The following is a 21465-nucleotide window of genomic DNA, read 5'->3' on the forward strand; positions in this document are numbered from 1 at the left end:
AGCCCTTGGTTGAAAAGCATTCCTTTCTTTCTGTTTGAATGAAAGGAATGAGTAGTTCACATCATGTCACTATCACTATATTTACATTTGGATTGTACATTTTATCACCTAGGACAGGGGTGGGCAGCATTTATTTCCAGAGGGCCACACTGACTTCGATAAAATGAGTGAAGGGCCACACATTCATTGTACAATTGAATTGAAACTTGAAACACATACTGTAAGTGCTGAATGATGTTGAAACTGCATGAATTTGGTAGACATGCCAGACTACATTAGAATAAGGTCCTTGCTTTCACAACAACAATGTTCATCAACAAAATGTTGATCTTTCTCTTTCTTTTTGTATCACTCTGGTGTACTCTGTACGAGATTACAATGAATAGATCACATGAAACAATCCACGTCAATGCCGTATCTTATCTTATCTGATATGAACCTCTCCATAGGTCACTGATAAAACACATTGCATTCACATCGCATTCATTATATGATGAACTCACAGCAGACTGTTTCACTGTTACATTGTAAACATAAAACATTTGAGTACATACGGATGGAGGAATGCAGGTATGTACTCAAATGGCAAATATGAATTAATATTAATTGGAGTTTAATTAATTTGTCTCAAAACCCGTAACATATGGCACCCTTTTAAAATGTAGATATTTTTACATTTTTTTGGGGGGGGGGCAGTTTTTTTTTTTTATGACTTGGCGGGCCGGATTGAGATGGTCAAAGGGCCGGGTCCGGCCCCCGGGCCGTATGTTGCCCATGTGTGACCTAGGAGTAACAGTGATACCACTTTTTCATTTTGAACAAGAACAAACTACTTTGTCCTTCCAGTTTATAGGATCTGAGAAGCCAATGCATCCATCTGGGCTATGGGAACAATGTTGCTTGGAACCACAAAACTGTCCCTCTGACATATGGGGAATAATGTCGCTTGTATACACAGCTCGACTTTTACATTATTTTGCCTTATTTTGCCTATCTGCTATCGTCCTGTTATCTGACTTTTCCCTTTGTTTCCTGCTCTATTCTTATAACTATAATTACTTTGTAATAACTGAAAACCGTTGGGGCTTGTATGGAAAATAATTTCACCCACTCTTCTACACCTGTGAACTTGTGATGGGACATGACATTTGAAGGTGACATTTTGGACACAGAACGCACGCCTTCAATTTGAAAAAGTAAGTACGTGTGTGTGGACATGGTATTGTTTCTTGGCATTGGCGTGCTTCACCGATGCCAAGAGTATTTTAGTCTAGTATCAAACCAATACCTAATATTAGTATCGAATCGGTGCACCCCAAACATTTGTACATGTGCATGTTGTTGTGAGTTAGAAACTTACAAATGAGGCAGTGGCAGAGGCCGGGGCAGAGGCGGAGGAGGGCAGCGAGCTCTGGGAGCTGGGCGGGCTTGGCTCCGGAAGATCGGTGCTGAGTCTGCGGGCGGACGAGGAAGGCACCTCTATGGGAAGACAGGAGGCAAAGGAGGGGGGCGAGGAGCCCCCGAGGCTGGTTGCAGAGACAGGACTGGACGCCAGCACAGACGGCACCGCAACAGGAGGGGAGCTGCCTGTGGAGGGGACTGATACTGAGCTCAGGTCCAACAGATCTGTGACTGAGACCGACTCATCTCCTGGCCTGGAAGACAGAGGAGAAAATAGGGTAAATAATAGAAGTGTATAGATACATATGACCTTTCAACAACATTTAACATGCTGTCTTCTGGGTCGTGGGCAGTGCTGGCGGCATGAGTGCCGGTTCTCTGGTGTGTAGTTTGTTTGACTTACAATACATTGGAAGTGTTGTCTCACTGGAAGAAAACTACAAGCGATATGGCTGCCAAGAGGGCTCAACACACAGCACTTCTGTCCTATTGAATGGCGTCGCCTGGTCGAGGTTCATCAATGTTGAACCCAAAGCCGTTGGCCTTCACACGCTTCAGCGCCATCAACGCCCTGCAATGGGATGCTCCGCCGCTTTACTCCCATACAATGGAAGTGAAGCTGGCGCGTTTGACGCGTCTGAAGCCTATCTCTGCTACTTCTGCTCCCTTTTTAAAACAGGCAGAGACCAACCTGTAGGAGTCGCTAGAGCCACGACAAGAACACAGTGCCTATTCCCACCTATGAATACAGCCAACCGTGTTTGTTTGAGCCAATGCCTGGCAAAGCTGGAGGTATCGCATTTTAGCTTGATTTAGCTAATTGGTCAGCTGCTTTTTATCCCCCAGGAATATAGCTTATAATATATCACCCTCCTCAGCTAGGACAAATAAGGCTGGGAATAGTATAGTCTCTCATGGCTACAGACGATCTACTGAAACTGGATGGAAACAATTGAGAAATTGAAAAACAAACTGCATTGCAGAACCAATGCAAAAACATTAGGTTTGTTAGCAGTCCATCGTCTAGCTAGGCAAGACTAGGTAGGCTGGATATACGTGATAAAGATTTTAGTGTAGACTAGATGTAAGTGCATGGACAATGAAATAGACCATCTCTATTCTACACTCTAATACTAAAATGTCATACAGGCAGACAAACGTAGAGAGTGATTTCTCCACACTCACAGTAGGCCGTTCATGTGCTCGGCGGTGGGGGAGACATAGTCGTCGTCTTCACTAGTCAGTCCCAGTTCAGTGCCGTAACACTGGTGGACAATGTGCCAGAGTTCCTTGGGGGACAGAGGCTGGTGGATGAACACAATATTCAAAATCATCAAACAGATTCTAGCTCTGGTCTATGCAATATTTCACTACATTGTCGGTTTATACATTTTATATACAGTCAAATGTACTAAATGTATCATGCTGGCTATGTTATGTCTTATGTTACCCCATTTGATTTAGTATGTGTCTACACTAGTGGTTTTCAAACTTCTTATGACCAAGGTACACTATTGGTTAAGTCTAAATCAAGGCACATTTGTAGTCATAGTGAAAATAGCAGATTTACAAGCTCTCTTTAGCTTGTACATGTGCTATTTTTTACTTTTTTTGAAAATTTGTGGAAAAGAAAAGTAATTCATTAATACATTTAAACCCCTTCTGCAGGGTTGCATTCAGGTTGAATGTTGTTTTAGGGTATAGAATTTGCTTCTGTATTGGGAAATGAGAGTGCACAAAGTGTTGTATACTATAGTTTTGCAATATATTGCAATAATAATGTGTGCTTGTCCCAAAATCATGGCACACCGTTTGGGAACAACTGGTCTACACAGTGTACATTCTGACATATGTAACTACAGCCCTGTCAAGTAAGCCAGCAGGAACACCAGCCAGTAGGAGGGAGGAAAGGCGGTACCTTGTCCATCAGCGCGTTCTGCCAGAGACGGAAAATCATCATGTAGCTGCGATCCCTCGCTCCGAAAGACGTGAAGAAGTGCTGAGATGAGGGGAAAACAGCGTGAGAGAAAGGAAGGAAGGAAGGAAGGAAGAAAGGAGGGTGGGAGGGAGAGAGGGAGATAGTGAGACGGCAAAAAAAAAGTGTGACAAAAAATGTGACAGTGGGATGACCTCCCTGAGGATGTTTTCTCTTTCAAAGTCAAAGTACGATAGAAGGGCAACAACAGCTGATTTCCCAAAGCTTTAAAGACCAAAAAAACTAGAACAACAAAAAAAATACATTAACTATCATATATGTTGAAGGGTAGTAGTAAAAATGTACATATGCTGTGTAGATGCTGTGCATAGCAGATTCTCAGAGCCAGCAAAGGCCTCTAATGGCCTTGTATGCATCCAGACTAGGGCGTCGGAGCATGATTTACATGCTCTGACATGGCTATGCTAGCAGGAAGAAAGAGAAGAATGGGGCTGCTGTCACGGTCATATAACAAAGTAAAAAAATTGGGCTTAATTTGTGCCGGTGTCTGACCTTCTCGTGGTCAGTGCAGATCTGGATGGCGTTCGGGATGAGTTTGGCAGTCTTCTCCTTAGTCAGAGTCGTCACGTCTTTCAGCAGGATGGTGATCTACAAACAGGACCAGGCCAGATTCAGTATGTGGTTGTATATGCATATGAAGAGTTCTCCTTATCCGACTTAAGTGTCGGGGTATATCTATATTGCTCAATGACGAAGTGTTCTTAAATGGAACTTTATCTGATTGGAGTGTGATAACTCTCTGCCATGCACACGTTCAATTTACATGAGGGCTAGTGTGTGTGTGTGTGTGTGTGTGTGTGTGTGTGTGTGTGTGTGTGTGTGTGTGTGTGTGTGTGTGTGTGTGTGTGTACACGTGTACGTGTACGTGTACGTGTCTTACAGTGGTTTCCCAGCGGAAGATGTTGCTGTAGAAACAGAGCCAGTTCTCTGATAGGTAGAGTCGACCCTGAAGCAGGATGTCTTTCTGCAGAGCACAGGAGTAGTCTGGAGAACAGAGCAGAGAGGGATAAGGAAAACAAACAAACTGAGAACAACTGCAGACCTCAGCTTACATAGATTAATTCCATTTCCATTGCCAGTTCGACTTATCCAGGAAGTGAATTTTATTTACAAATCTAATCCTGGGAATGGCGTGGCTGCAATGCGGATCTCAGACTTCATATGGTCAGCCTGTGACATCAGTCATCTATGAAATCAGTCGCCTACTCGTCTATGACATATGTATGACGTATGACTCCAAATTTGGGCAAGGTTTCAGCCCAATTAGAGCCCCATTGACACCCATTATATAATAGTATATAAATATTTCAAAAAGTCTAAAACATATGTGAAAAACATTACTAGCCTACTACTGGCAGTGTGCACAAGAAACATGCGTTTTGCAAGAAAGCTCCGGACACACAGACAAACCCACAGACAGACAGCTATACTCCTGCAGAGCCATGCCGTAAAAGTAAAAAAATTACCTTTTTTTATTTTGTTTATGATGTTTTTTTTTCATGAAACAATTTACTCTGAATGACTGTTCTCATTCTTCTCAATTACTGAACAGTATTCTCACTTTACATTTTGAAGTGAAACTTGAATTCGAACCGAGCTGACCCCAACCTTGGCTGGTATGCGGCCATCTTCACAATGAAAGGTTTGTAGTAGTAGACATGGATGACAAAGAGTCAGCAGTGCACACCTACCACCTTCTTTCGTGTCCGTTTGTGTAATGTGTGATTGTTTGTGTGTACGTGCATGATGCCACTCACCCACTATTAGACGTTCGGTATCAGGCAGCTTCTTGAAAAGTTTACGGAAATCCTCGTTGCGCTGTTTGTATGTAGGACTGAGAACCTGAGATGGCAAAAGGGCAGAAAAAGGAGAACTTGTTACTTTAGCTCTTGACTTGCCTCCAGGTACAACTGATGCCCTTTGGCTCGGCTGTGAAACTTAGTCTAAAAGAACAAACAACAGAGGCTGAAAGACGTAACTGAAAAATGATTAAATAGGCATAAAGTCAAAAGGGAAGGGGGGGAAGAAGCTTAAAATAAAAATTCTAATGGCAGGTGGCATACAACAGCCTTGTTTTCATCACCAATTGTTCCTATTTCACAAAGTCAACTACTGTAGTTTGACCTTCTCTAAAACAGCCTGCCATCAGCAAAATAATGTGCCCTGAAGTGGAAACATCTAATGACAGGTTCCTAATGTATACTTACATTGTACCAGCTCTGCATTTTCTGCAAGGAAAAGAACAGCACATAGTCAGACGGTGGTCAACAGTGTCCAATGCCCGCTCTAGTATATGACAGTGTGGCTAACAGAACAGTTCACTTTACAAATATTGATGACAGTAGACTGCCTCAATGCTGCATTCTAGGACCACAGAAGAACCATTACCTTTACTTTCAGGTATGAAAGCCAAACAATGTAGGCCTACATTTATATGCAGACCAAACAATAACAATTTCCCCCACCCTTTGATTCATTGGCTTCATTGTGTTTTTATCCTCGTGCTGTAGGGCGGCTTTTATGTACTTTTAAAAGATCGAATTAAAGTGAACAATCAATGCTGTAGGACCCATGTGGCCTCAAGCTATAGCAGTTTTCATGTACCGGTACTTTCAGCATTAGCAGCACTTCTCTGTTTTTGAAGGTGGCTGTACTGTACATGTGTTGCTGACGTGGAAAAACAACAGTCATTAGAACAGTCAGCTGCTACACTAAGCATTCATTAAAGGGCTATGTTAGCTTAAACACTCCAGTGAGTTCCCACAGACTGTCCAATGCCTACATCAAATGAAGTTCGGCTAATAAGACACAGAGTTATTTTTCCACCTGGGGTCTATTTTTCTAGTCGCTTTCATCATGATGATCCATTTTGAAAATGCATTTATTCAGTGTCACACACCTGAATCACTGCACCATATAGCTGTTAAACTGATGGACAAACGGTAAAAGTTATTAAACACACCCCTTTGTGGTGTGTTTGTGTTTAAAGTGTGAACACTATAGCCCTCTATACTTCATTGTATGATTGTGTTGTGTGCCAAAATAGCCGATCTACAAGCTGACAAGTTGTGAGCTTGTAGACTATTTTTGGCACAACACCAGCCAGCGCACAAATGGGGTATAAATTAAGCGTAACATCAGATAGACCTACAGATAATACAATTTTACCTGATATATATATAGTATAAAAGGACCATACAGCCTCTAAAAGACCAAAGGCTCGACAAAGGCTCGAAATAGCGGTGGAGGGAGGAGAATCAGTGAGAAGAGCTCTGTAAGTGAGTATCTGGGTTGTAAGGCCAGCTACCCGGGTTCGTACATAGGGCAACGAGCCCTCTCCTAGTTGGAGTAGAGCTGGTCAATGTCTTGAAGGTCTAGTCTTGCAGATAGTCTCAGTGGAAGCTATATTGATGATCCGATGGATCTGATCTAGCTCCAAGACTCCCTTCAATCCCTTGCCTTTTATATCGTTGGCTACGATATACCCAGATATGCCAAAAGATATCTATGAGTCTATGATGTCAGGATATGTCAGTTATCTCCATATATGGAGTTCCAGACATCCTGTGACACGGTCTAACTTGCGGCGCCCTTACGACTAAGGCTGGCAAGTATGATATGAAAGCCTTCTTTACACACCGCCATCAATACACATCATTGTCTATTCACAGCTTCATATAAAAAGCATCTAGCTGTAAAATGCATTAAAACGCAATGACCAAAAAATAAACTTGCATCGAAATGGAATGTGTTTTATTACCTATCTCAAGCAAATTCCTTGAAAATCAAACAAACTATGGTATGCTTTGAAAACTAATCAGTGTAAATGTCAAGTATACTGTGAGATGTAGTCAGTGAGATAAACATTCCAGACTGCTGGTATGGTCCTATGGGCTTTGTTTGGGGTTTGCTATTCATTACTTTATTCAGCGGAAGCATGCAATCTGTAAACATGGAAGTATTTTGGGAGCATAAAAAAGTTAGCAGCTGGACTGTTATTAATGGAATTCTATGATAACTGTTCATGGTCAGCTAATAGAAACACTTCAATGCTACATGAGTGTTAAAAGGACAAGTTCTCAATGCTTAATACAGTATGTTCTTTTTTATAGTTTTGTGATTCAGAATTGTGAAATGTAATAGTATATGTGTCGACAGTAAATATCACATTTATCTTATCCAGTAAAAGAGAACATAACGTGCTGTACTAGGTGAGTGACTAGGGATGTCAACGGTTATTCGGTTTGTTGGTTAGCCGGCAAGCCAGTACCGGGGATGTCCATGACCATGCCATTGATACACTCTTATTGGTTTTAGCTCTTGCTCATTTGATTTTCTCATCTGTTTAAGAAAGTAGGAAGCTGATATATTGCACTTTTACCATAGCGCTAGGTATACTCTTAGTTACTCGTTTTAGAAGAGAATGCACTTAAGACTTCCGGTGATTAGTAGTTTTCTTGCCTACCTATGTTGAATGCACTTATTGTAAGTCGCTTTGGATAAAAGCGTCTGCTAAATGACCGTAATGTAATGTAATGGGTGTTCTCTGCATTTAAACTTACGCTCAACAGACAGCAGTGCGCACTAGATTGATACCGAAACATGTTGACATGTTAATCTTCCTTAATGAAAATATTTAGAATAACCTACAAGCAGCCAGTAGCCTGGGTTAGGTCAAGCTGTGTAGGTTGCCTACCGCATTTGAGCTGCGCAGATAATAACAAAAGGCCTAAATTAATGTCTTGTATTCTTATAAACGTTCATTCTGCGTTTTGCATTTCGTTTTAGGTATGTGGGTCATCATAAATGTATTTCAGTCGTGGGCTACAATTAAAACAAATATTTTATATTTTATTTTATTTTATAATAACCGTTAATTAACCGAATAATGATGTTGACTAACCGATTGCAAAACTATCCATTAGTGACATGTTCCCTATAAGCGACAGTAGAGTCAACCTTCCACACTTTGAATATGTTTCAAAATGTAATATGTTTCAAAATATAGTATATCAATGGAATACCAATGTGTGCAAACCTCACTCTTGTACAAGCTGTCCCACAGATCCCGAAGGTCATTTAATGCTTTGTGTGTCTGACAAGTGTCGAGTCGACCGACGTGTTGCACGACTCAAGTGACATCAAACAACAAAAATGTGTCCAGAGGACTTTTGCAGACGGTGTCGTGCACCCCTGTAACGAACGGTCACAGACTCTACAGAAAATGTTGCGTACTGTGATAAGCTGGGAAGATGAAGTATGCTCCCCGATGCACTTGACCTTATTAGTGTGGTTGCCCAACAGGGCAACCAGACTATAGTACTCTATAGCTTTCTTCCACTTCAAGATAAACAATATTTCGAACCGCATCTCCTCCCACAGTTTTTATCCCCTAATGTTGTGCCATATATCAAAATGACCGTCTAAATCGGGAATCGTGCGCTTGTATTTTGCTAAGAGATTGGTTAAATAGTTTAATTGATATTGATTTATTAGTGCATTAAATTCACCCATCCACTTTAATGGAAAAGTGAAAAAACTCAAATTCAAGTATTTCTTTCTCAGAAACCGTAAGAGCTAGAGTTACCAGATTTGGAGGGAAAATTCATAATATTGTCCGAAATTAATGAAAAAAATATCACACCATTCGGCCTCATGGTGGCGCTATAACAGCCCCCTTTACCTTTTGGCCTGTAACTCTTGAACCGTAGGTCCGAAAATCAAAATTTCTTTTCACCTGGATTCCTTGGGTCACTACGCATCTCCCCATATAGGCCACGCCCATTTGCGTCAGGATAGATTTTTTGATATTGATTTATTTCTGCATTAAATTTCCCCATCCACTTTAATGGGAATTGCAAAAACTCCCATTCAAGTATTTTTTTCTCGGAAACCGTAAGGGCTACAGTTACAAGATTTGGAGGGGAGGTTAATAGTTTTTTGCGAAATTATTATGAAAATAATCACACCAGTCGGCCACATGGTGGCGCTATAACAGCCCACTTTACCTTTTGGCCTATAACTCTTGAACCGTAGGTCGTAAAATCAAAACTTCTTTTTCCCTGGATTCCTTGGGTCATTACGCATCTCCCCATATAGGCCACGACCATTTGCGTCAGGATAGATTTTCCGCCATTTTGAATTTTCTTCAAAACACACTTTTTGCTCCTTTTCCTACATTTTTTTTCCAAATCTCACACAAATCGGTACACATGATCTCTGAGCCCATGCGGTAAACATATCCAAACGGCATTTTCATACTCCTTACCGTTCGTCCGTAAATGGCTTCCAAAGTTAGCGGGAGGGGCCCGTTTGACCAAAAATGCCAGAAATCACGAACGAAACGTCCGGTCAATCCCAAATTCGAATCACATGTCGAGGGTGGTTTACTCAACAAATTCCCAAAAGCATTTCCACTTTGACCCATAGGGGGCGCCACAAATGCGCAAAATGTAACCGTTTGATGCAAAAACATTATTTCGGGGTGGATCGATCCTTTCAAAATGAAACGCAAGCGATCTCATGAGAGACGTGACAATGTAATTGGCGCAGCCTCCGACGTTATTCCTCCCGGCCTATTCCTCGACTCCCGGCGGCCGCGACCCGCGACTGGCGTCGGCGCAACCACACTCTGCGATTTCCCCGGAATTGCGACGCGTCTAGTTCACTTCCTTATTTACATTTTGTGGCAGCGCTGTTGGCTTGAGGCTATTTCCGTTATGTTTTGTAAAAATGTGTCAGTCATTTCTTTATATATTTAAGTTATTTGTCATATCTGTCCTGGGCAATTTTTGTGTACAAAGCCTAAAAGGCAAACATAAAGGTAATGTTTATTCATTTGTTCCAAAGTTCAATGCAAGTAAATGCAAGTAAACCCTTACCTTGGCATTGCGGCTGAAGTGGCGGGAGGCGAGGGGGTAGGCCGAGGTGAGGGAGGCGGCAGAGGGTATGTGTGGCAGGGGACTCTCCGAACCCCCTCCACCTCCACTCTTCTCCCCTGCCGCTCCCTCACTCTCGCTGGCTCGGCCTCCCCCAAGGACCCTGCGCCGCAGGGAGGGAGAGCTGCCAGGGGTGCTGCGCGGGGAGTTACTGGCCGTACTGAACGAGCAAAAAGAAAAGAGAGAGAGGAAGAGAGACACAGGTTAGCTAGCTCAGGGAAAGGAGAGTGGAGAGAGTAGCCGCTTTCATATTTTATAAAGCAGCTTCACTCTGTAGGGCCAGCAATGCCTGGCTGGGCAGAAAGGCAACGTTATACCCTCATCTCACAATCCCCTTGCACAGCAAAATCCTCAGTGTTAATTTAACTCCCAAGAGTGTACAAATGGAACCGGAACCGGAAGGTTGCACTTGGTTCCATTTGAGTGTACAAATTAACTCCTAATAGTTAATTTGTACAATTGTACACTTGTATAATCACTTTGTACAATTTAGTGTACACATGGAACCAAATGGGCACTACGGGTCCACTTGGTTCCATTTGTACAATCTTAGGAGTTAAATTAATTAACACTAAGGATTTTGCTGTGTACCAAACCCACACGAAGGGACCAAAATAAACAGATCACTCAGCTGCTTTGCCAGTAGCATCGATTGAACCAATTACTAGCTAGAGAGCTGCAGTAAAGACATTTACAGCAAATGGACTTTGAACCTCTGTCTCAGCGAGAAAATGCAAGCTACACAACACATGGCTAGCAGTTTTCTTGAGAATAATGAACAGCTGACTGTTGCAAGAGAGATTGTGGGGTCATGTTACAACAGGTCCATTGAGCCTTTCTTCCAGTGCAAACAAAGTAAAGATGCAAAGGCAACAAGTCCAATAAATTGTCTAATGAGTGGTTATTTCCGCTTAATCAAGCTGAACCTGTAAGCATAGATGAGGCTGCACTGTTGTCTTAGCCCTGGGGTCATCACAAACAGAGAACTACGAGAAGCATGAGACAAAGTCAAGCTTGTATAATATTGCTGCTATTGATTGATTGATTGAATATTTTTTTAGGCAAAAGAATGTAAAACAACACATTTACATTTAAAAATACTTTGTCTAACAGGTCCGTTCATAAAAGTCCTTGCGGACTTGTTTCCAATGAGGGCCTTGGTATTCAATTCATAGACTATAAATAGTAGATTCCCGTCTCACGTTGTACACTTCAGTTACAAATGCTGCTGTTAAACCCAAAGTATTGTTTCTGCTTGAACAGTCTCTATTAGGGTTCTGTTGCTGCCAAAACATGTGCATCTCATGTTCACAACATGGAGCCATGAAAATGTCTATTTATGCCACAACATAGTTGCCATGGTTGCACGTCACTCCTTCAAAAGTGAAATGAGTCAGGCTAACGACAATCCTGTGAATCACACACACACCTGTCTATCCTCGTTTGAATTAAATTTGCCTAAAATGACGTCATGAATCAGGTGTCACTCCAGGAGCGTTCCCCCCAAATCTACATAATATCATTGAATATGAAATGACAAATATATACTCCTTCTAACCAACTGATTAATGCCCACACACATAGCAGACCCAGTGTGGAGTACTGCTTCTGTTTGGCACCAATTAGCCTAATGAACAGTTTCATTAATTAATCTAGAAAAATAACCCAAGGACCCACACAGAAAGGACTGAACACGCATAACCGCCTCTTTTCCTCAAATAAAACCGGTCTCATATTCACTGACTCACTTTCCCTTTTCTTGCACACTCAGTTCCCTTTTTTATTGCTGCACTCACCCCCTTTTGCATTATCCTCCCTTCCTGTGCTCTCTCTTTCCAAATCAGCTCCAATCCCTTAAACCTGCCAGAATGCAACTGGACTGCCGTTGCCCTGGTGACCAGAGGTAGGGGGGTGGGAGTACCGGTGTAAATATCAGCATCTCCAAGGAAACGTTGCTGACTGATGGAATAACTGGTGACTCTGAGAGGTGTCAATCTCAGTATGGGAATTAAAGAGAGTGGCCAGCAGTCACAGAGGCACATTACACCTGCTGCCAGATTTGAATCATTTGGGATGATAAACTAATATTATCTTATGCTTGGTTTATTATCCAAAGATAATCGGATTTTGTTTTTAAATAACAATCAAGCATATCAACTAATTCCTCCCATACCATTTCGAGAGTGATGTAAAGTGACACTAAGCTATCTTCAGTCACAGCACACTGTTAATAAGCTTGTTGTGGCATCCATATGACCTGGACATTAGCCAAATCGCGCGCGTGCTCGTGTGAATCTGTGTCAGTGTGTGTTTACAAACTTAAGGCTAAATCCTCCAGCAGACGTACTGGAAAGGCTACATGCAACATTGCCAGAATGTTCCTTGCACTTCTATGTGTGTATGCTATCATGCTATAGGCCTAAGATTGATGTTTAATTGCATCGGCTACATGTAAATAGCCAATCTAAAAGCTCGCATCGCAAGGCGTTGTAAGCTTGTAGATTGGCTATTTTCAAAAACTATTGAAATATAAAATGGGGAATATTTGGATTTTTTTTTTTTTTTTGAAACATTCTAACAACACAAATGCTCCCTGGACCCTGGCACAAAACATTTATGAAAATATTTGAGAACCAACTGGTTTAAAAAACACAGAGTGTAAACTGCATGGGAAATGATTTCAGATAATATAAGTAAAACGACGAGACTGGGTGTCAGTGGGTCGAATAGCATAACGTACGCCTCGAGGCAGAGACTGTCTGTGACCGAATAATGAACCACACACACGATCACGTCATTCAATTCAACCGCCGACTACTATGGCTTGCAGATCGGTCCCATACAGTATACAATAGACAGCAGCACCATGGCTGTCCCACCCATATTCCCAGTGGGATATGCACAGGCTGCACAGGCTGCGACTCCTTTTGATCACGCGGACGGAATGCTCCTGTGAATTCGCTATGTAACATAAACAAAAGGCACAGCGGACATGCTTCGCCGATGAGAATATCGCGCTGATTCGCGCTATCAACCAAGTGGACGGTGTATATACGTATCACTTACTCGAACATGTCATTAAGTGGTTTGCGATGAAAGTGATGTCCACACACACGATCTGTATCAATATGGCACCGGTCTTGTGTGCACTGACACTGTCCGACAGCCGCTACAGTGTATCCATTCTCCTCTACGCGGGTCGGCGAATGGAAACGTGCCCATTATTATTATCCTATTATTTCGGACCGTTCCCCACCATCCATCGTGACCGATACCCTCGCACTGCTCGCAGCCACCAGGTACTACAAGACCTCTCTGCTCCTCGTCCGTTTCCACCAGGACCCGTTGCTGCGCTCATCAGTAATCCTCGTTGCACTGAACACAGAGAGAGAGAAGGGACGATCGACGGAGGAGGGAGGAGGAGGAGGAGGAGGCGGCACTGTGCGAGAGAACAGTAGTGGTTCTCAAGTGGATTCCAGGGACTCTCTGGGTTCCTTTAGGGGGGTCTAAATTGACCCTTACAAGTCTGTAACTCTGACAGTATACAAATGGAACCAAATGGACTCGTATTTGGTTGCATTTGGTTCCATTTGTATTTTGTCAGAGTTAAGTTTGAGAACCTCTACACTACAGCAGTGTTCAACTGAGGAACCGCGATAAGGATGATGATAAAGCAGTGACAAGACGAGATCTACAGTATGGGTTCTATCAGAACGCAACATGGGGCTGAAAGTTCTCAGGAGAGAGCAGCGTGATGGAGAATAGAAGGTAAAATGCATTGGGCTACAAATCTTACTAGAACAGACTCAAGTTAATTATAGACGTCAAGGCAACCCACATAGTGTTTCATCTAATAACGAAAATACAGGACAGATCATGGCTTTTATGGCACTGTAATTATAAAGGCCATGGCTGTCTTTAGGAGAATCCACCTTGACCACATGGCTCCGGCTGCGACCATCCCTCTGGATTAGAGAGACCACATTATAATCCACAGTGGGCTTGGCCAGAGCCACAGCTCCTCCATTCTATCTCCCTCTCTGTAATCTGCTTTTCTGAGGTTCACCAGTGGCCTGTTGTAAGCTCTGAGTTCATGGGCCAAGTGGGCATGATGAAGGAGCGAAGGCAGGGAAAAGCTGCTGTGGGCTTCAAGAAGAACCAGTCATGTTTTACTGGCTCCTTGCACAAAAGGACCATAATATCAGCGGGGGGTTGCAAAGTGTTCTTGATCGATGCCAGTTACCTCAATGGCTGCTTACAGAGCTTTATAAACAAGCTCTGTACTCCATTTTGGTGGACATGCTCCGCAGCCCCAGGCATATAACCACACTGACCTTGTTCTGTCCTTCGCTGTGCATAAACATACAACATACAATATATGTCTATGTGAAGCAATATGCTCACAAACAACTTTAATTGGGTTCAAACTAAAAGCTACATTCTGGGACTTTATTTTAATGAATACAATCTGTATGGTATGGAGTATCTATAAAGTATAAAATATAACTTCGTCAACACTGACAAAATTGTTTATGCGAGTTTGTTTAATAACTTTGGAGAAAATGAAAACATTGTCTTACTGGCAGCGTGCACAAGAAATTTGGATCTGATCGGCCCATGTACAGTAGTTAACAAGAATATCCGCAGACAGATTCTAGATAGCTTGCCAATGACTGTAAAAATAAAGCCACTAATTAAGGGAGAACTGTACCGTTTAGGTAGATATGGTTGAAGCTGTGAATAGACAATGACAATATATTATATTGATGCTAGTGTGGACTTTTAAAGGAATTTCTTCAAATGTTTAGTAGGGTCAGATAAGCTATCTGGGAATCAAAAGGTCACCTGTTTGACCCTTGGCTCGTCCAGTGTACATGTTGAAGTGTCCCCGAGCAAGACATGTGACGTAACCCCTAACAGCTCCCCCTGTGTGATCATCAAAGCAGCCATTATCTGGGTGAATCTGTCCCCCTGGAGACCAGAAAATACTTAAGTACTCCCTTGACTATATTTGAGAACCTTCTCTAGAAAAACAAGATGGAGTCTAATAACAGCGTGGCTTCCATGTTGATATCAGACTTAATGTGGCCAGTCTGTTGTCTCCTGGACAAGGTTTGGGCGATTTGACCGCTTTTGACTTCCAGTATAAAATGAAAGTAAGTTAAAAGAAAACATTTAGAAAAAATGTAAAACATATGTGAAAAATAATGTGGGGGATTTACTTTCTTGTAGGCCAGCAGGCACAAGAAATTTGGCACTGGTGGTTTGCAAGCTATAAGAGAGATAAGTGCACATCCACTTAAGTGTCCAGGTGCAGGATGTAGATCAAGTTAAAATGAAGTAATATGCTCCATGGCATGTACGTTTGTTTAATGCCGAAACATTTCGATCACATAGATAGATCTTCAGTAATTCATTCATTCCTGAAGAAAATCTATGTGATCGAAACGTAGACTCTGCCATAAACAAAAGTATGTGGAGCATATTACTAATGTGCAGACTTTATTATTTTATCCCTGGTTTGTGAGATTAGACAGACAGACTCGAGAGACAGACTCGCAGAACCCTTTCTAGAAGACGGCCCTAGAGTGCCACGCCATAAAAAAATCACTCATTTGAACAGTGCAATAAAAAAAGTGGGGGCAGTGAGGCAAGTTGATTATGGCAGATTGCCTGTAAGCCAATTAGAGGGGGCTCTTTATGCATACACTATTGCGCTCAGCACATTTTCAGCATTGACAAATCAAAATCTCTAGGGTATATAGTTTCCTGCTTGAATGAGTGGGGTCCAAATCCATTATGCACGTCTATACTTTTAATCAACCAGATTTGTTTTGAAAAAATAAGCATCCAATGAACACAGCAGTGCTGGTATGGGGGCAATTGATTAGCAAGGTGTTACATTGTCTGCACAAGGCTTATCTCTCCAGATAGAAGAGCTGGACATCAGAAGAATGTCAGGAATGAAGAGTCCCTTTATCTTTATAAACAGGACTAGGTTGAATAACGGTGTGGCTTCTTGTGGAGCTCAGAATTCATGTGGCCAGTCTGTGACGTCAGACACCTATGATGTACGTATAGCCTAATGCAAGGGTTCCTAAACTCAGGCCACGACCCCCCAAAATAAATCATATTTGTACTGGGGACCCCCCATCCTGACAAGCACTTTGAATTTTAGGCATTTAGTTTGACTCGGTTCAACAGATACATATTGTGAAAAAACACCTTGCAGCTTGTAGATCGGCTAACCTATTTCCCAGTTTGGGAACTATTGGCCTAATGTACTGTATACTGTGTGAGCCAAGCCTTGGCTCATGGCTGCAGGGGTTTGTTTCTTTAATTAATGGCCTAGGCCTGCTCTATGTGAAAAGCGCTTTTTGGTGAGGGTAAGCTCTTTTTTGATTTGACGGTAAAATACACTAAAATAAAATTGACATTACTTAAAATCAACTTGACTTTACTTTCAGGGGGTGGGGCATTGCCTTGGGGGGCATGTAACGAGTTATTGTGAGACGATTAAAATCGATTCAAACTGGTGACGATTTAAACCGGTGAAATAAGAAATTTATCACGATGCAAACAGCAGAGGGCGCAATCGAGTTGGACTCCCTTCCTTGCTCACGGTTATTATTTTGTCCCTTCAGGGGCTCTGTAATTTCTGCCTGCGTCGTCACGCACTGAACACCCGACCGAACGTCCTCTCAGACTATGAAGCGCTGCATAAAGAGGGAAATGTGCATCGCATGGAGGCCTAAACATGTTTATTTGATTGATGAATGGCCCAAACTATACCGTTTACTGAGAGGACCCCCTCCCCCGTCTGACGTTTGATTTAAACTCTGTAGGGCACTGAGGTGCTTCAAATGAGAGATTAGATAAGAATTAATTGATTCATATCAATGAAATTCGCTATATATCTGAAAAACAGTGTTGAAAGGAGTTTGACGTCAGCGGTCAGATACAATTGTTAAATTAGATTATTTTTCATTGAACTCTGCTGCCGTACTGAGGCGCTCCAGATAAGCAGTTTTCATTAGAAGCCTATCAGTTGTAAGTTTCCCTTATTACATACATGTGTTGTTTTGTGTGTGTTCCTTAGAGTTAATGCATGTATCTCATGAATACAAAGGCATTATTAAATTTCATATATTGATAAGAGAAAAGATAAGGGAAAATACAGTTGTTAAAAAATACATGATTTTTGTAAGAGAAATAATCAAGGTTTTTCAGGAATTTGTCTGGAAAATTATTTTGTTAAAAAAAACGAACTGAGCTAATATCTTACATTTTGTTTGGGATCTACGACTACTAGGCACCATGAAAAAAAAAACATATTTTTGCTTTTACTATGAATAATACCATAACGGTTTATGCCTCTGCCGTCGTTATTTATTCAGCATAACCCAAATAGTCAAATAGCATGTGTGCCTAAATAAGCCTTCAAAGCAAGTCTTGGTTATGAGCCAAGACAAAGACAGCCTAAAGGGCTGTAGTCTATATGACTTATATGTAGTGGAGGACCATGTAAGACTAAACATCTATTAGGTTGGAGAACTTGAACTCGCTCAAAAGGAGTGTGCCCTTAAGGTTTACCCTAATTTCTTCAAAAACTGTAAACTGTTTTTTCCAGTCTCCAAATTGTAAATCCACATAGCATACTTTTTTTAAAACATTAATCCGACAACAAAAGATTAATATAATTCCACTTAAGGTTAAGGCAATATGTGTGATAACAAGCACATAACTAGGTCAATAAATTGTTGGGTAAATGAAGTGGACAAGGGCACAGCTGTTCCCATGGAGCAAAGAGAGAAACACCCTCCGCTTGCCTTACAAGCCCTTTGACAGGCCCACAGAGCACACTGCAGCACCGCCAAGGACCTCCTCCGATTGGACTCACATGACATCATCAGACACAGAGCCCACTCCTATTGGTGGGAAGTGATGTCATGAATCAGAGGCAAGATGAGTGCGGCATTAAGACCACCTCTAGATACTTGTGACTGGCTGTACTCTAAATTCCACTTAGATTCCTCACATTCCCTGATAACTTATGGTTTACACTTCACATAGCCTTGTTTTGCCCGTTACAATTGTATTTTTTAGTCTCATATCTCACAATCTTAAACCACTTAAGCCCTGTGAACATTTTCAAAAATGTGTTCAAAATGTTGTCATTACAGGCGACATTTTTGAAAAATGACTATAATGACATGCCCAAAATAGAGATGCCAAGGTTAGAGTGGATAAAGTAATATTCAGTACCCTCGAATATGCAATATTATATAACCAATTGCCATATAACTAGTTGCCTAACTATCGGTGCATAACATGATTGGATTTATCTGATGGCTGAAATTCCATCATCTGGGTGGTTATGCTATTTCTTTGTCTTACAACATCATGCCATGAATCAACCCAAGTTAATCAGGACTGTCCTCTGTAGTTTCAGCCATTAGCTAATTAACTCCAACTTGTTCCAACATAGTTGGCCTGCCCGGGCCCCCGCTTTGGCATCTCGAGAAGACTTGACCAATTGTATCTCTGTCAGATGTCAGGGCCTTTTCACCACTTAAGCCTATACACCAGGGTTCACTAGGGTAGGGGTCTGTACTTGGTCTTCTTTTTCCCTCTACACTGAATCTCTTCGCTGAAAATAGCCAATCTACCAGGTCACAAAGCAATGTGTTGTGACATGTTATGAGCTTGCAGATCGGCTATTTTTGCAGAATGTTTGCCTATTATGACGTGCCCACTGCATGGGGTTAAAGCCTCTAGAAACGTGCCTTGAAATAGTAAAAATGCATATGAAAAAGTTTAGGATGTTATTAAGTATCCACTAAAATAAGTGAAAATAAATGTTTTCATATTAGAAAAACATAGTAAAAAAAGATAATCAGCTGATTTTGTGACTGTATATGCATGCCAGATCACGGTTTGATCATCTCCCTGGTTTTTCTGATGTTAATAATCTATCAACAGTCACGCACAGTAATGGCTACTTTTTTTTTCCTGCACTTAAAGAAGAAACAGTATATTTTCATTGTAAAACTAGATAGATTAGACTCGATAGTTTTAACTTTTCTTTTTGTTATTTTGGATTTTCCATCATAAAAGAAGCAAGAGATTAATCCTGTAATCTTAATTAATCCTGTCCTTGTGTTGTGTTTGTGTCCAGTTGTTTTTCTTTTTTGTTGTGGATCTTATGTGTTTCAAATAATGTTGACCGAATGTAGAATTTATTTAGGTTATCAGTTTACATGATCAAAACAGTGCAGAGAGAGAGGCAGATTGAGTGGGAGCACAGAGGTAATTGTTTGTACAACAATTACCTCTCTGCTCCCATTATGTGGATTTCTTTTATGATTGGTTCTCTGAATTAAATGCGTAATATTTGTAATCAATGTCCCAGCATAACCACAACCCAATTCAAACACAATATAAGTAAAGCTTACAAAAACATGATATTATTTTTTATTGTTTTGATTGAAATTAATTTAATACTTTTTAGAAGCTTACTATTATACCTTTTAGAAGCTTACTATTATACTTTTTAGAAGCTTACCATTATGTACATAAGACACTAAACTACATAGTTAGAAGGCTATTGTTTTGGGTTTCCAGTGGCTTTAACACCAACATACACATAAGCTATAGTTCAGGCAGCTAGGTTTTAGTCTCTCTTCACAAGCAAATCTGGGTTCTGTACTGTAGGTATTCATGCAAATTCTCCTTTGAGTGAAAAGAACTCCAAGCGTAACCCACGTTCATAACACTGATGTTGTGAGGACGCTCTGTTCTGAACCACTGTGACCTCGGGCTGCTGCAGCAACAAGATAAGTGAGCCCAACCTTGAAGGGAGGACCCCCGAAAGTTCACTGCATGACTACCAATGAAGCTTTACTTAAGGCCGAAGAGGAACACCACAGTTAACTACGGTAGTCTTGTACACCTAAATTCCCACTGGCATACCATCACAATGGCCATTTAGTTATGCACCCTCCTGTGTTCACATGCTATTTGGGGCAAAGCCATAGCACTAACCTGCAGCCGATGCTGTCCCAGTCACTGGAGTCCCTGCTGAGCAGGCTCCTGAGGGACCAGCGGGAACGCCGGATGGGGGACACGCTACGCGATGAGGAGCGAGAAGGAGGACGCAGGAGGAGGTCCCGGACATGCTCTTCTCCCTCCGTCTGAGAAGCCAGAGAGGGGGAAGGCGATGGGCTCCTCCAAGAAGCGCTGCGCCTCTTCTCAGCCGTTTCCACAACAATCCGCGGCGGTACCTCCCATTGCCGTTTAGGAGAGCTGTCCTGCGGTGCCTGTTGCTCTTCCTCGCTCCTCTTCTTCGCGCGGGTCCTGCTGCGGTGCAGTCGATGGTGTCTGTGGGAGCGCGAGGCTCTGGGGCTAGGTGAGCAAGACCAGGACTCTGTGTCAGAGGACGGTGGTAGGATAGTCAGTGTGGGGATGGAGATGGGCTGGGCCAGAGTGTTACCTTCTGGTCTGCCTGGTGAGGACATTGTCATCATTCTCACCACTTACCTCAGCTGATTTTCAAAGTCGGTCAAGGGCCCAGAGCAGATGAGGTTGACTGTGTGACTGGCAGGGAGGTTCCAGTCATGCCAAGTTTCTTGGCAACTTTGTGGAAAATCCCTTCCAATTCACAGTACGCCTTGGATTAAGGCTAGTGAAGTATTTCTCAAATTGTATTTTCTAAAAAATGCATACTATAGTAGTCTAACAGCAGAACAATATAGATGACAACAACATTGTGGTGTTTCCTTCTCATCTTGGCCCCCACAGTCAGTGATGCATCAGGGTGATGGTAGCAGGCCTTCTTCAGAAATTAAAAGCTCTCTGGAGCCATCTTTTAAGATAATCCATTAGCTGTCCAGCCCGTCAAAGCTTAGGCCTTTGGCCAAACCAGCAGTTGATTTCTGCACCTCACCAGGTCTACGCCGCTTTTTCTCCTTCAGTATATTGCCTCTCCCTCCTCCCCTTTCAGCAGATTTCACAAGGTTCCACTTGCATAATGAGTCTCATCATAGCATGGGTTGAACACAGACAGACCTATGTCCGGTGGTGTCTGGGGTCTGAGGGGAAGAGATACTTTGCATTCAAAATGGTAGTCAA

At 42.0% G+C, this 21465-nt stretch overlaps 1 protein-coding gene across 7 annotated transcripts in view; it reads right to left on the reverse strand.

The window, feature by feature from the left end:
* gramd1a (GRAM domain containing 1A) overlaps positions 1–21465 on the reverse strand; it is a 39417-nt gene that overhangs the window by 14376 nt on the left and 3576 nt on the right. For 2 of the 7 annotated variants that reach the window (XM_084051726.1, XM_084051725.1), the window contains exons 2-10: positions 20380–21425; positions 10279–10495; positions 5605–5625; positions 5155–5239; positions 4278–4381; positions 3890–3985; positions 3320–3400; positions 2587–2705; positions 1361–1655 (exon numbers count right to left, since the gene is read on the reverse strand). In XM_084051726.1, coding sequence (XP_083907852.1) covers positions 1361–1655; positions 2587–2705; positions 3320–3400; positions 3890–3985; positions 4278–4381; positions 5155–5239; positions 5605–5625; positions 10279–10495; positions 20380–20861 — 1500 coding nt within the window. In that variant the 5' untranslated portion in view covers positions 20862–21425. The other 5 variants (XM_084051728.1, XM_084051727.1, XM_084051731.1 and 2 more) reach the window with 4 other exon arrangements.

This window comes from Gymnoscopelus microlampas (assembly GCF_963454915.1).
Source record: "Gymnoscopelus microlampas genome assembly, chromosome: 3".
In the NCBI taxonomy this organism is placed as follows: domain Eukaryota; kingdom Metazoa; phylum Chordata; class Actinopteri; order Myctophiformes; family Myctophidae; genus Gymnoscopelus; species Gymnoscopelus microlampas.